The sequence below is a fragment of the Oryctolagus cuniculus genome, chromosome 9, assembly GCF_964237555.1.
Source record: "Oryctolagus cuniculus chromosome 9, mOryCun1.1, whole genome shotgun sequence".
Classification (NCBI taxonomy): Eukaryota; Metazoa; Chordata; class Mammalia; order Lagomorpha; family Leporidae; genus Oryctolagus; species Oryctolagus cuniculus.
The window spans coordinates 74,161,263-74,178,025 of NC_091440.1; the positions used below are offsets into that span (position 1 = coordinate 74,161,263).

A 16,763-nucleotide genomic window follows, 5' to 3' on the forward strand; every position below is an offset into this window, starting at 1 on the left:
ATCCACGTGTGTGGAGCACCGAGATCTCCCTAGCTGTCTGTGCCTCCATTTCTCCATCTACCTAATGGGGACATCAGTGCTGGCTCTGCCTACCTCTCAGGCAGGACAATATTGCCTTTAGTAGAAAGAAAAAAAAAGAGAGAGAGAGAGAGAAAGGAGCAAAGGGTTTCTCGGCCTGGTAGTGCTGTACTACTCTTTGTGCATGTGTGAGAGTCACCACGTTATGGCTGATTTGCTGGTGCTGCCTGAGGTTTCAAAGGCTGATGTGAATGCTTGAGCCAGTGTTCCTCCTCTGAGCTCCAGGATTAGCCTGTCTGGGGCCTTCTGACTTTCTCCAAGAGAGGAAGACTTGACATCAGGTAAACTTTGTACAGCAACACATCAGCCTGAATCAAATCCATCACCACCCTCATCCATATCACACTGTCTAAAGTGTAACAGTAAAGACCGTCCATTGCACTCTCTCTGCTCGACCTTTTTAAGTAACACTGTCTCATTTAATCCTTGCAAAAGCTGCAAGAAGTAGATATTTTCTCCATTTTACAAATAAGCAAAACTGAGTCTCAGAGAGGTGAGATGGTAGCATTGAAGTACTGTTTACTGCTGTGGCTAGAAAGGTACTGGTTTCTATCAGAGTAGTTTGCTGAAATACAGCCACATAGAAATTGCAGCATCTCCCTCAAGGTTTTACGGTTTGAAACAACTGTATTTTTTTTTCTATCAAAGGTTGCCTAGAAGTTTAGGAAGAAAAAAAAATAGAAAGTCATTCATGGCTGAAATCAGCTTATGAATTTTTGCTGTGAGCTAAGGAGCAGGTGTTCTGGGGCCTAATACACTCTGTGTTTGCCTCTTGTCACGTGTGCTGGAAAAGCAGAAGAAATGGCAAGCAATGAGTCATTTTGGAAATCATTGTCAGAAAACCCAAAGTATATATTTTGATTGTTATTTGTGAAAATGCTTTTGGTCATTACATAACTATTGTATCTACATTGTAGTGTTAAGATGAGATAGGCCTTCCTCAGCTAGAGCTCTGATGCTCAAGGATCCATCTCTCACCGCAGCACTCTGTGTAGGCAGATGCACCTGTGAGTGCTAGAGCTGCATTCTGGGTTCTCTCTCGCTGGCACCCAGAGAAGGGGACATCTGCAGCATTCCCCAGTGCCCAGTGGTAGTAAGCGCAGTAAATCAGCACTCACAAGACCAAATGCCTTTGAGATTGGCCAGAGCCTCTGAGACATTGCACAGGATGGCCATGACGTGGCTGTAGTCAGTTGAGTGCAGACTCCGAATTTGCACATCTTTCAATTACTGAAGAAATGTCAGTGACTAGCATTGAGGTACAGCATGTTAAGTCCCCTTGTGGAACACTAGCGTCCCATATGGGCACTGGTTTTAGTCCTGGCTGTTCTACTTCTGACCCAACTCCTTGCTAATGCACCTGGGAAAGCAGCTGAAGATGGCCCAAGTACTTGGGCCCCTGCCACCCATGTAGGAGTTCCAGATTCCTGGCCGTTGAGGCCATTTGGAAAATTAACCAGCAGATAGAAGATTCTCCCTCTCTCTCCCCCTCTCCCTCTCTCTCTCTCCGTCTGTCTCTTCCTCCTCCCTCCCTCCTTCCCTACCCTCCCCTTCTCCCCCTCTCTCCCTGTCTGTAACTCTGCCATTCAAATAAATAAATCTTAAAAAATATATAAAGAAATGTCAGAATCTGGACTTAGAGATACTAAGAACCACTTAGTAAAATATGTTAGGGGCTGGTGCTGTGGCGTAGTGGGTAAAGCCGCCGCCTGCCGTGCCAGTATCCCATCTGGAAGCCAGTTGAAGTCCCAGCTGCTCCACTTCCTATCCAGTTCTCTGCTATGGCTTGGGAAAGCAGTAGAGGATGGCCCAACTGCTTGGGCCCCTGCACCTGAGTGGGAGACCCAGAAGAAGCTCTTGGCTCCTGGCTTCGATTTGGTGCAGCTCCTGCTGTTGTGGTCAATTGAGGAGTGACCCAGCAGATGGAAGACCTCTCCTTCTCTCTCTTTCTCTCTCCTTCTCCTTCTCTCTCTGTGTAAATATGACTTTCAAATAAATAAATAAATCTTTTTAAAAAATGCTATAAGTAAAATCCAGCATGTCTCTGGTTGAACTCAAGTTGTGGGTGGTGAATGTGTGACCTTGGAGTGGACTTGAGTCCAGTCATTGGGATCGTGATTGCTGGGGAAGAGACCTGAACGGGAATCCAGGAGCCCTCGGATTAATTTGAGCTCTGTGTCCTGGGACAAGCCTCTTACATCCTCTGTGCCTCAGTTTCCAGAAAACACTTTGAAAGTAGATGTGGCTTACTAAAACTTCCTTTTTGTAGCATGAATAGCTGACTCCCAGTTGCCTTGCCAGGGTCTGAGGAGTTACAATCCTGGCCCTTGTTCTTGTTCCCTCCTCACCCCTGGATTTATTTTATTGTTCTGTTTTGTAAAGGGGCCCTTATCTGGGGATGAAAATGGATGACTATTGAGTCCATGAATTAGCCTGTGGAGACTTTGGGATGGAAACGGGCCAACCTCTTGCAAAGAGAGGTCCAGATAACAGGCTAGGAGATTGAGCGGCTTCCATGAGAACAGTCAAGAAAACAATTTCCCTGGGTGCTGGCCACAAAGAGGAAGATAAAGGAACAGGAGCAAGGATAAAAGTATCCCCAAAACAAAGGAAGAATTGACGGGGACGCTGGTGTGACCACTGAAGGGGCATGGGTAGAAAAAGTCATGCTGTAAAAAAAAAAAAAAAAGAAGTAATAAACTGTGGAAAAAGAATGGAGCAATAGTCATGGAAAAAAGTGAGATCACATAAAAACTTTCAGGAGTGGCCTGGAAAAAATAAAGCTTTATGGGTTTAACATGAGGACTCTATTCTTACCACCTGTGGGGAGTAATTGGCATTGGCTGGCTGGAGGTTTGTTTTGCCTTCCTGGCAGGAGCCGTATTGTTATGTTAATATTCAGCTGGCTAAGTGCTAAGTGCCGAGCACGAAGACGGGGAATTTTGCAGAAGGGAGAATTCCCAGCCCCAGGTTTTTGCTTCAAACACTGAGCTCTTTGCAGACTTCAGACTTCTCATTCCAATTCTAAGAGATAATTAGTATCATGGCAGATATTGCTAGTATTTTGTGAAAACTGAGTTTCCAGTAGGAAATTTCCCCTAGGTAGTTTATGACTGGGGTGTATCCAGGCTAAAGTCTGGACCCCGGAGTTCACTGGGGGATAAGGAGCACATTTTTTTTTTTTTTTTTTTTTTATAACACAGAGTCCCTGCCCAGATCCCAAGAGCCCACTCCCTGCATTCATCTATGCCATCTTTTTTCCCATTAACATTGGTTTCTCCTTAGAGGTCATTCCACTGACTTGGATCTTAAAATATTTTAATTGTCCTTGAACAGGGTGAGCCCCAGGCCCCACGGTGCTCAAGATGAAATGGCTTACTAGTCAATGCATCATTAAAATTTATTTATTTTAATTTTGCAATTATTAGGTCATCTGTTGGATTTTTTTCTTCTTCTTCTTCTTCTTCTTCTTTTTTTTTTAAGGAGGCAACGTCTCCCCACAATCCAAAGACCTTCTACAAAATGACCTTCCTCATGGTCTATTACCTGCACTTAGCTGATTTCAGTGGGGTGCTGTGTGAAAACTAAAAATTGAACCAATTGACAGTAATTTGTGATTTACTCATGACCCCTTAAAAGTTGCAAAGTCCTTAGGATTGCAAAACTAGATTGCTTCTTAATTGCAAATTGTAGCTGCAGATGATCTCACACCTCCTCCCTGCTATCGCCTTCCTCAGGTTTGTTGCCCTGCTTCACAGTGTTTCTCCTCACCTGCACTCCCACATGCAGATTTTCAAAAAGTGTGATAATGTTACCTTTTTTAAGATGTCTTTTATGGCAGTAACAAAGGAATTTGATTAAAATTAAGCTCATGTGATAATCACAAGTTTTATAAATCTAATAAAGAAAACCCATGTAAATACTGTAAAAGTTTGTGAACTAGATATTCTAATTGTGCCACTTACTTCCCAGGAGCAAATTAGGCAACCAGTGATATTAAAACCTGTCAGACCACTAAAATATCATTTGGACAATCAGTTTAAGTTCCAGAATATTTTCTGTGCCCCATTTCAGCTGCAGTATAATAAATAGCCTAGTGGTACCTAACTCAGGGATTTCTAAGCTGCGCTTCCATCAAAAACATTGATTTCCACAGTGTAGGCTAGGGTTTAACACTGATAAAACTGAAGGATGGCAGTTTTTCCCATTGAAAAGATGCTCTCATGTTCACATTTAATTGCCTCTACTTTGCATTATAGTCCTTGAATACAGACAATAAAATGCCAGTGGACTTCAGTCCATACCTTCAAGGGCAGTGAGTTAACATGGGAAGGATCCCCCTCAGAATGCACAATCCAGGAGAGGTTCCTCAGCCTGTTACATTCCCTAACCAGAATCCACACTACGTAGATGGTTGAAGTCTTGGACTACCACTGTCTTCAATCGCCCGGGAGGTTCAATAATTAGCGTAAATGTTGGTAGAGATTGTTCATAGAGGAAATGGATGGTGTTCAACAAATGTGATAGCTTTTAAAGATTCATACTGACCTCTCTGCTCTTGTGTGAGTGGGACATGTATCAACCGTCAGGCTTTGGCCAGGAAAAGAAACCACTCTAAATACTTCAAGGAAGAAGGGATGAAGCCCGGGGATTTAAAGTTTTACAGAAGTATTAGAAGAAGACCTGGGAAAGTGAAGGTCAGAGAAACTTCTTTGAATTCAGGAAGTCAGGAAGTGCAGGGATCAAAAGATGCTAAAGCTGATGATCCGCCCTAGTGGGTGATGGGAGGATGCCTGGAAGCCACTCCCAGAATCTCAGTTCTGTTGTCTGAAGAAAGGCTTGCGCTGGCTACAGCTGCCAGTGGGGAATAATGCATTACACCTCACTTACCTTCCAAATCCCACACGAGGGCTTCTCTTTGACAGATATGACCCAGAATTCCTGCTAGCAGGAGAGTTTACAGAAAATAGTTTCCTAACCTCTGCCCCTTCACAGAATAAGCAGGGCTATTTTGATCATTAATAAGCAATGAATATGAGATAGACAAGTCCAGCATCCTTTTAAAGTGTCTTAGATCTAAAACCACCCTCTCCAAAAGAACTTTGTGCAGTTAAGAAAATGATCTACGTATGCATTATTCAGTATGGTAGTCGCTGTTGCCTTGTGGTTATCGAGCACTCGCAGTGTATCCACCACAGCTGAGGAATTGAGTTTTATTTAATTTTAATTACAAATTTTAATACCTGCTTGTAGCTCATGACTACTACACCAGGAAGCATAGGTGTGGAACTGTCTGGTTCTGTGCCGACTCCCCTCCCTCACCCCTTCATTTATTGGAAGATACTGTTGCCTGAATTGACCTGGAGTTCTCCTGAGCCTGCCATCTGGTATTTGCAGTGTTTATCATGTTTGGAAAACTTCATGTGAGGGAGCTTTCAATAAGTTTATGGAAAATGTGCAGTATCTTTTAATTCCATTTGTTCATGATCTTTTTGAAACCCCTTCTTGTGACAGAATTGGGTGGATCAGATTTCACTGTATTTAAGAATTGATCTTCAGGCTGCTTCGGGTGCCAGATTTGCTAATACAAATTTTAAGTCCGAGACTCCCTTTCACCATCAACACGTATTTGTAGCCAAATATTGAGAAGAGCACTGATGTTTGCCTATAGACCCTAATGATTTTGACAACCAATTAGCATGATCTGTTTGTAATAACTGCTTCTCCTTGAAATGTTTCTCAAATCTTTGGTGTCTGCTGTACCTTTCCTGTTAGCAAGCATTAGCAGATGCCACAAAAAGGCAACATAAATATTAACGTAAAAATTCAGATAAGCTTGTTGCCCTCCACTGAACATATTTTGTTAGTGTGAGCATATATTCATAGTGAGTTTTTTTTTTAAAAATTCATATACTTAACACAAATTTCTGGTGTATAAAATTATTCCTAATATATGGTTGACTCCACATTCTGTAGTGTTCCAAAGACAGCTAAGGTTTCTACAGAAAGATAGTGATTGCAAAGTGTTTGGCCACTTAAGGAACTACCAGCATACTTGCTATCTCGAAGGGCACTCCCAACATGTTAAAGGAAAATGGAATTGAAAGATAAGTTTTTTTTTTTGAAATTTGTGCACATGAAGGATCTTCAAAAAGTTTATGAAAATGGCATATAATGAAAAAGCTAAGCATGGACTTTAATTTTTTTTGCACCTACACCAAGATAAACTTAGCCGTTAATTCCATTTTTCCCTTGAGCTTTCTGAAGTACCCTCATGTTATCAGCCAGCTTTGTGTGACTTCAACTGAAATATCTTGAGATAAGTGACTTACGAGATGAGGTTTATTTTGGCCTCAAGATTGTGTACCCCCTTGCTCTGGCATGTGATGGAGGCTGGCAGTGATGATGAGTGCAGTGCAACCAGACCATGGTGAGCCAAACAGCACAGAGATCCAGCTGACACACTCTTCTTTCACCCTCTATGTGGTATCTCCTTATAAGGCCATTCATGATTCCATCATAGGGTCACCCTAGCTACCTAACACAATCCAGTCACTTCCCAAAGGCATCAAACCACTACTCTAATCTATCAGTATTTAGCATTAATCTATTAACCATCAAAATAAGATTTTGGAGTTCAAACACCTGCATAGTTTAGGGAGTCAAACCCTGTTCAATCCATAACTCCTCATTTGATGGTTCTTATAAACTCAATTTTGTATAGTACTCCAAAGTAGCGAGCTAATATTGGACCAAAGTGGGTATTTTTTGTGACTTCATGACACCTATTTTTCAGCTGCATTGCAAAGAATGTTAGTAAATAAGACAGTTCATCATTTATTTCCTTATCAGATAAAAACTACTGATAACTTAAGTGTTACTGTTTTCAATTTTTCTTACATTTGAACATTTTCTATCTAAATGACTTTATGCATTTTTTCATCTTAAAAGAATCACAAGATCTCAGAAAGAGGTGTTACCTTTTAATTTAAGAACTGAGTAACTTGGAAGTTATATCACAGAGCTTATTAAACATTCATGGAATTCAGTTTACACAGAGTTTGGCATCCTCGTTAATTAATGTCATGATTTGACAGTGGATAAAGCTAGTCTGGAGTTGTCTCCAAATACTGTAGTCTGTTGGAAGAGAAAGTGCCTGAAGTAGCCAGCCACTGTGGCCTCGGCCTTGTCTGCAAAGTCTTGTATCCCTGCTTTCTGAATTACTCTGCAGCCTCAACACAGTTCATGTCTGTACAGTTGCCTGTGGGACATCCGGTGTTAGTGAAATGCAGTTTCAGGGGCTCTTCCTTGGCGCTGCCTTGGATGGAGGCCCCTCTGCGTGAGATGATCGTTTTCCTTCAGACTGAGGGATGGACCATGGGAGGGGGTGCCAAGGTAGGAAACGGGAGTCTGTGAACGGGCATGTCTGTTCTCACAGCTCAGCATATGCTTGAGGAGGAGTTGGAAAGCAGCTCGACCTTACATGCCTGTGAAGAAACCTTTTCCGGCTACTCAAAGTCACCTACCAGGGGAAAACCCCACTGGTAAGACGAAGGGGCAGGAGGGGACTCAGCACGGAAACATTAAAAGTTTCTTCTGCAGTCGTATTTAGGGTCCTGCCATTCCTCCTCCATTCAGCTGTATCAGATTTTCTTATTTAGGAGATTCCCTCATTTCGCACCCAAAGCCCACATTCTGAGCCATCACACTGTGTATGCCTTGGTGGCCTACTGACTCAGCACACTGGGAGTGCCACTGTGATGAGAATACTCATGATTGCTGGCAATATCTTACTTTCAGATGAGCCCACAGGTCGAAATGGCGAGTGCTCAAATCTTCAGCTGTGTGTAAAACTGTTTTAGGCTTTGAGGCAAAGCGGAAGACTCACTCTTGGAAAGCTGTCAGAGCAGAGTGTGCTGTCATGGTAACTTAATTCATGTTAAAATGGCTGCTTTCTTCAGCTTCCCCATCGCTCCTTTTGGTTTGAGCAGCCAGGAGTACTTAGATGACAGTGTCTGTCTCCTGGAGCATTTCTGAGAAGTATGACTGCTCTGATTCTCAACCGAGCGTAAGAACAGGCAGTACCGTTCACAGTTCACCCCATGTGCTGAAGTGGTTCATGAACATCTTTATGTTCCTTCTGCTGCCAGTAAAATTTGACAATGCTGAAATAGTCTCCTTTGATTCTTAAAACAGAACATCTAATGAATGATGAAGCATAACCTATTAGGAACTTTTGCCTGCTCTTGAATTACTTGTTTACATGGATTAAGGGTGGAATTTGTTGGCTTTGTGTGAGAGTAATTGAAAGAACTTCTGGATGTATTTCTTAAACAGGATTTGCAAGGCTTTTAATGCTTTAAAATGCAAAGTTGGAGCCAAACTGAGCTGTCAAGTTTTGTTTTTTAGTTTTGTTTTTATTTTTTCCTTTTCTCTTTTCAGCAGACTTGAAATTGTTCCTGGAATCAAATTGACTTTGGATTGCTTAAGGGAATTGTGGCTTGTGCTTTCCCAAAGCAGGCACCATGATCTTGTTGTTCTGCTAGATATCGATTCCACTCTACTGTAGTCTTACCTCGGCATGCAGAGCTAAGTGGGTAAAGCCCTCTCATTTTATCTCCTTTGCAGGCTTGTTGATTGGTGCTGGCTGTGCTCTCTACCCCCTGGGTTGGGACAGTGAGGAAGTCCGGCAGACTTGTGGCTACATTTCTGGCCAGTTTGACCTGGGTAAGTTCTCTTTGTGGATGGCCTCCTTTTAGAAAAAAACTGTATCTGATGTTTCACAGAAATACAAGGTGGAAAAGAGATTAATAAGAAAAACATATCCAGGGCTGGCGCTGTGGAGTAGTGGGTAAAGCCAGCCCCTCAGTGCCGGCATCATATTGGTGCCGGTTCAAATCCCGGCTGCTCCACTTCCAATCTGGCTCTTTGCTGTGGCCTGGGAAAGCAGTAGAAGATGGCCCAAGTCCTTGGGCCCTATGCACCCACATGGGAGACCTGGAATAAGCTCCTGGCTCCTGGCTTTGGATAGGCCCTGCTCCAGCCATTGTGGCCATCTGGAAAGTGAACCAGTGGATAGAAGACCGGTTCTCTCTCTCTCTCTCTCTCTCTCTCTGCCTCTGCTTCTCTGTAACTCTACCTTTAAAATAAATACATCTTTTTTTTAAAAAAAAAGACAGAATTAAAAAAAGAAAAGAGTCAAGGCAGAGCCTGAGACTTTAAAAAAATAAAAAAGAAAGAAAAACATATCCTGGTATGGTAGCCAGAAGTTATGCAGCAGAGAATGGGCCAAATCCTTGGGCCACTCAACCCATGTGAGAGACCTGGAAGAAGCTCCTAGCTTCTGGCTTCGATAGGCCCAGCTTCAGTCTTTTTGGCCATTTGTGGAATGAACTAGAGGATTGAAGAGTTTTCTCTCTCTCTCTCTCTCTCTCTCTCTCTAACTCTGCCTTCCAAATAAATAAATCTTTATATATATATATTTATTACTCATTTTTAAAAACAGTTGTTTGAGAAGACAAGGAGAACAAATCAGTCAAAGCAATGACAATAAGGGCTAAGGAATCCAAAGCATTTTCTCTTTTTTTAAAGATTTATTTATTCACTTGAAAGTTATAGAAAGGCTGAGAAAGAGAGAGAAAGAGATTTTCCATCTGCTAGTTCACACCCCAGATTGCTGCCAATGGCCAGAGCTGGGCCAGGCCAGAGGCTTCATCTGGGTCTCCCACTTGGGTGGCAAGAGTTTAAGTACTTGGACCATCTTCTGCTGCTTTTCCCAGGCCATGAGCAGGGATATGGCTCAGAAGTAGAGCTGTCAGGACTCGAACCAGTGCCCATATCAGATGCTGACATCACAGGCAGCAGCTTTACCTGCTATGCCACAGTGCTGGCCCACCCAGCATTTTCACTCCAGTGTAGTAGACCAGTTTATGAAAAGGATGAGGGTGGAGCTGAATTTTTAAAACAAAGGAAATCTGTGGGTTCCCAGGAGGAGACTGAAGCACCTGGCAGGTGAGGAGCAGCAGTGCAGCAAGGCACTAGGGAGCAATAAGAAAAGGTCCTCAGAAGGCCTCCAAAGCAGCCACAGTCAGGCACCACTGAGAGATGTGCTCACATGGGCGGAAAGAGGGTTCCTCATGGATTTATTCCTCTGGGTACTAATAAGAAAGTGCCAGGTCCTTGTAGTTTTCACTAGTGTCCCTGTGTCTTCAGAGATGGGACGTTCCTTTCCTCCAGGCGTACAGTGAGCATCTCTCAGACGAGGACCTTACGACCTGTTCCGGAGGAAGGTCACATGATCTTTCTTAGCTTTTATAACCTGCTTCGGGGAGAAGGGCAGGGAAGGTGAGTGTGACCTTCCTACTCCTGCTGTTTTCTCAAATGTCACTGTGCCTTACGTGCAGGTAGCATGCCCTTAAGCCCATCACCGCAAACTTATTGATAAATACATTTTCCACTACCATTCAGGGACAGCAAACCTTCTCTTTTCTGCCAAGGCCCGTTTGGGTATTCATGACATCATTCACAGACCATACAAAATTATCAACTTAAAAATTGGTTTGTTATAGATTTATTGAAATTTGGGTTCCATCTGCAGTTGTCTTGGCAGGGCCTTCCATGGCTCATGGCCAGAGGTTCCCCATCCCTGGTACATGAACACATTAAGTTTCTGACAATTAGTGTGTAGCAAGTTACCAACATAAACATCTACTTTTCACATCCGATATTTCGCTCTAAGGAGGACTTCTGAGGCATTTGATCTAATGACATCTTACACTATCCCAAATAATTATTTATTTTAAAATTTTTGTTAGAATATGTATGGAAAAAGAAATTCCCTCTAAGATATCGTGGGAAAATAGAGAGATGTGGCATGGTAGCAAGCGTTCGTGAATTTGAGACTGAAGCCATTTTATCTGACGTAATGGTTGACAACCACCTTGCTTTCCGAAGGGAGAATCCTGGCTCTTTCAGGGGAGAAGACTGTTCTAGACATCACTTGATTTTGCACACATATTTTTTTTTAAATGAGAGATTTCTCTTGGTGACGAACCTCAGTCTTCCTCAGTCTGGATGAGTTTGTGATTGCCGTTAATGTAGAGAAGGGGGAGCGTGCTGGTGCTACGCAGACAGCCAGCTGCGTTGGGTCAGGGGGTGACTGTTTAGTACAGTGCCTGGCGTTTTTCTTTCCCTGTTTTTTGAGGCATTCTGTTTAACACAGGCCTCAGCTTGAAGAGAGTCCGTTCTTGGTGGTCTGTTGTTCTGTGTTGCTATATTAATTAGCAGATTATAATGAAGCTCCTGGTCCTGCTGCTGTGGTTTTAATCACTATACCCCAGTATTGTGTATCTTTTCAACATCGTGGCTGAAAAACTTGAATATCAAATGAAACCTAAAAAAAGGAAGTTGCCTTTTTAGAAGCGGTAATGATTTCCTGTATGTGTTTTTATTAAGCTAACTAAAACTGAGCACTCCAGGAAATTGAAGTGTTTTCTTTTTTTTTTTTTTTTAAGATTTATTTGTTTTTTTTTTTTTTTAGTTATTTACTTTTAAAGACTTATTTGTTTTATTTTGAAAGGCAGGGATAGAGGGAGGGAAGAAGGGAAGGTAAGAGAGAGAGAGACAGAGAGAGATGCCTTCCATCCACTGATTCACTCCCCAGATGGCCATGGCTGTGGCTTGCTGAAGCAGGAGCCAGGACCTTCTTCGAGTCTGCCACATGGGCGGCAGGGGCCCAGCCAAAGCACAGGGACAGAGCCAGCCACTGCCTCCTGCTGATGCAGACGCTGGGAGGCAGTAGTGATGCCTCAGGGTGTTGGGTTTCTGCCACCCATTTGGGAGGCCCTGGCTCAGCCCCGGCTCAGCCCCGACTCAGCCCCTGAGGGCACTGGAGGAGTGAACTGCTGAATGGGAGAGTGTTTTGTCTATGTGCCTTTCTTGCTGTCTCTCAAATAACTTAAAATTAAAAGTAGTCTTGTTGAGAATATATATTTTTGGTTTCCACACCAGAAATTATAATTCTCTCCATCTGTGTTTCAAAGAATGCAAGTGCAAGTGATCGATACCTGTGTTTTGAAAAAAAATTCCATAAGTTATATTGAAGATTTTTTGTGTGCTTTGCTAGAGTTGAATAACAAACTTGCGTAAGTCTTTTTTTTTTTAATTAAGGTGCTTTAGGCTTAAGTTATAAAAATTTGGCTGAGGGGGCAGCATTGTGGCATAGAATATAAAGCCACTACCTGCAATGCTGGCATCCCGTATGTACTCCAGTGTCAGTCCTGGATGATCCACTTCTAATCCAGCTACCTGCTAATGGCCTGGAGAAAGCAGCAGAAGATGGCCCAAGTGTTTGGGCCCCTACCACCTACATTGGAAACCTGAAAGAGGCTCCTGGCTTCTGCTTGGCCATTGTGGCCATCTGGGTAGTGAACCAGCTGATAGAAGATCTCTCTCCTCTCTCTCTCTCTCTCTCTCTCTGTCTCTCTGTCTCTCTGTCTCTGTGTGTGTCTGTGTATGTGTGTGTGTGTGTCCCTCTCTCTAACTTTGACATTCAAATAAGTAAGTTATAAAAATCTTTGAAGAAAAAGTATTAATAATGTGAGTCAAACTGACTAAAATAAACAAAAAAGACTTTTGGGATCTCCTACTGCAGCAGGAGAGTTCATCAGAGCTAAGATGAGCTGTACAGTTGGCTAGTCTAGGGGTGCAAAGATGTTATCCAGGGCCCGGGTTCAGGAGGAACCATCTGTAGATTGGCTACAGCCATCTGCCATCTGTAGACTGGCCTTATCTTGAGCTAGTTCTCCCCCTGACCATAGTACATTTGGCACGTAAGGCTCTGAGCATTCTTTTTTCTATCAGAAGGGGAAGGTGAGCTCTTCCCCCAGCAGTGGAGTCAAAGTCTGCTTCCTTATGTGCACTGGGCCAGTTTCGTCACATGTTCATTCTTATCTGGATAACTGCAGCCAAGGGGAAGCCATGTGCCAATTGGCTTCTTCTGGTCTGGCTTGGACATGCTTAGAGTATTCTAGAAATGGATTTCATTGTAAAGTAGTGATATTTGCAAGTGGAAAATTAAGAGAAAAAATGTATCTCAGCCAATCTGTATTTTGTCTGACTTTTGAGTGCCCTGCGCTCCCTCTGTCACTGTAGCCTGTGATGTAAACAAGAGGCTATAATGGCAGAGATGAAGAACTTTTTTTCTGCCAGGGGCTGTTTGGATATTTATAATATCATTTGTGTCCCATACAAAAGTATCAACTGAAAAATTAGCCTGCTATGGATTTATTGAATTTCAACTCCTGCCTGTAGTTGCTTTGGCAGGGCCAGATCAAATGATTTCACGGGTCTTACACTGCCTGCAGGCCAGATGTTCCTCTCCCCTGGATACCATTAAGTGTAGAAGATGATGATGTTACTTCTTTGTGAGGGAACAAATAGTACAAGGGATAAGAATAATACACAGCACCTAGCACATAATAAAGCCCAAGTAGATATGTGCTATTAGGGTTTTAATGCTGATCAGTCTTTTTTCCTCCTTTCATATTCCATAACAGTATGTTTGGATTTACATGTTCAGCCTAAGATCTTTATAATCAGGTTGTCCAATTGATTTAATTCATGCCTCAGAGATATTTTCATCCACCAAAGAGTTTTCTAATTATATCCTTATGATCAAAAATAGTGTTTCAATTAATTTGTCTTGCAAATTTGCCAAGTAATTTTGAATAATTATTGCTTTCATTTTGCTATTTAATTTCATTAAGAAGCCATCATGTTTCCTGTTCTTGAAATTATTCTGTTGGCTTCTCAAGAACAGTACCATCAACTCAAGACGCCGAGCTCTCAATGTTGGGAGTGATTAGAGTCTGCTGCTTCCAGTTTTCAGTAAGGAAGAAATCTCCTCGACTCCTGTCTGAGCCGGACCTGTCCACATGCTTCTGGAAACATCCCTTTTAGCTCTTTGCCTCCTTATGATGCTTTCTTTCTACTTAAACTTTTATGAGGAGATCATTTGGGTGAAGCTAGAACCAAAAATAGAACATTTCTTTTTGTTTAATTTGGAGCCTTTTCTTTTTTTTTTTTTTAATGTTTATTTTGAAATTCAGAGTTACATAGAAAGACAGAGACAGAGAGATCAGAGCACTTGGGCCATCTTCCACTGCTTTCCCACACCATAAACTGAGAGCTGGATCAGAAGAGGAGCAGCTAAGACACAAACCAGTGCCCCTATGGGATGCTGGTATCACAGAGGATTAGCCTACCATGCCACGGCACCAACTCCTCAACAAAGAGTTATTAAGCACATTCTGTGTACAAAAGTTATGCCACACACATAAAATTGTGAATAAGATAGACATAACCATTAGCTGCATGTTATATATCTGCTATCTGTTGAATGGTTAAAAAAAGGGAGAGAGAATGGAAGGACAGAATAAAAAAAAAGAGGAAATCCTACTGCTGAGTTCTGACCACTGAAAAGGCAGCTGCCATTGTGTTTCTGTGTATCTTTGGCCACTGATATCCTGGCCAGAATCGTGGCATCACTTTTTTTTTTTTTAAGATTTATTTGTTTATTTGAAAGTAAAAGTTACAGAGAGGGAGAGAGGGAGAGAGGGAGAGAGAGAGAGAGAGGTCTTCCATCCACTGGTTCATTCCCCAGATGGCCACAACGGCCGGAGCCACGCCAATCCGAAGCCAGGATCCAGAAACTTCTTCCTGGTCTCCCACATAGGTTCAGGGGCCCAAGAACTTGGGCCATCTTCTACTGCTTTTGCAGGCCACAACAGAGAGCTGGATCAGAAGTGGAGCAGCTAAGACTTGAACCAGTGCCCATATGGGATGGCGGTACTATAGGCAGGGAGGCTTTATCCGCTATGCCACAGCGCTGGCCCTGGCATCACTTTCGTGGGACTAATGACTTTAACCACCCCCCAGAAGATAATCAAGATCAAGTCATAGTTTAAAAAACTGAATAAACAAAAATTATTATAAATTCTTCCTGAGTCTTTTTTGCTCTTGTTATTTCTTTTGGTGATCATTCCCGCTTTTGTAATATTAATGCCGTTTTAAAGTCATTCAGCGACTTACAGTGATTTATAGCAGTGGGATTCGGCAATTGCAGAAGAAAATAGAAATGCTCTGAGAAAACCTGCAGGGAATACGATTTCTTGAGATATGACCACCACACTGTTGGAGGAGAGTAGTCTAATCTTCCTTTCAAAGATTCATCTTCAATTTTTTCAATGTTGTCCTTTGAAAAAATATATAGCCAAGTTGTTTGCCTTTTTATATATAAAATACTTAAGTAAATTTCTGAAATTGTACAGATTCATTTTTGTTATTGTTTTGTATTATGTTCTCTCAACTATTTTCTAGTATGTTCCATGTGAATATAAGTCTGGTCCAGAAAGACATTAAATTTAAATTGAATTGTTTGGGGGGATTTTTTTTTTATGTGTTAAGACATTTCTCAGGAATGCACTTTGTTCAATTGAATGTATCCATGAAGTATGTTAAGAAAGGATGATTAGGACAGTTTTGCTATATAAATATCATCTTAAGTGAATCTGTAGATTTTATCAAAAATGTCCTGGTAATTGGGATTCGGGGATAATATATTCTGTAGCTGACTCCTTGTAATGATGTAACATACCCCCATTGGAAGTTCCCTACCTGCTCCCTGTCCACAGGTAGATAACAGTTGAGAGGATTCCCAGATGTGTCTTAGAACACTCTTGTAATATATGTACAGAAGAGTAGCACCGTAGAAGGTCCATCCACCAATGTTGCTGCGACATTTGTGTACATGTAGACATTAGAGTTCTTTTAAATATCTATATTATAGTTCTTGCTCTCAAGAAAATATTATCTTTTGTTTATTTATTTTTCATTTATTTGGAAAGCAGAGAGAAAGAGATCTTCCAATCACAGGTTCTCTTCCCAAATGCCTACAGCAGCCAATACTGGGCCATACCAAAGCCAGGATCCCAGAACTCCATTCTGGTCTCCCATATGGATTATAGGGACCCAAGTACTTGAGCCATCACCTGCTACCTCACATCACTTGCTGCTTGCTAATATGCGTTAGCAAGAAGCTGGAATTGGAATTGGAGCAAGGACTCAAACCCAGATAGATGCTTTAATCTGGGATGAGAGTGAACCAAGTGGTATTATAACCACTGTGCCAAACACATTCCTCCCCCCAAAAAAATTTCTGCCACAAAATTGAGAATTCATAGCAGTGAGCTAACTCATGTGCCAGTTACTTTACTGTGTATTTTTGCCTTCCGTCCATACTAGAAGATGGAAATTAGACACTTCCTCTTAACAAGTCTCTCATCTCATTTGTGAACATGACTGATTTATCTCATCAAAAGGGTTTGGGCGCAGGGGACACACAAATACAACAACATGCTCCAAGGGCTGATTTGAATTCTAATCTGAGTTTTAATCTGGTAGAATGCTGCCAAATTTAAGGAATATAGAGAAGTTATAGAGAAAAGCTTACTAAACGAGCAGTGAGAACTTCCATTGATCAGATGTTTTGTAAAAAATAGCATAATAATTAATTATTTCAGATAAATATATTTTCCCCTTAAAGGGGAAAAATGAATTTGAATCTAGTTTTATTCCTTTACAACTTTTATATTCTGAGCAAGGCAAATGAACTCCCTGAGCTTCAG

General features: G+C 41.9%; 1 protein-coding gene across 4 annotated transcripts in view; it reads left to right on the forward strand.

Moving 5' to 3' along the window:
• The window catches only part of LHFPL6 (LHFPL tetraspan subfamily member 6), a 274,269-nt gene that overhangs the window by 231,939 nt on the left and 25,567 nt on the right, over positions 1–16,763 (forward strand). For all 4 annotated transcript variants that reach the window (XM_008274501.4, XM_070048958.1, XM_070048959.1 and 1 more), the window contains one exon: positions 8,707–8,805. In XM_008274501.4, coding sequence (XP_008272723.1) covers positions 8,707–8,805 — 99 coding nt within the window. The remainder of the gene's footprint in view (positions 1–8,706; positions 8,806–16,763) is intronic.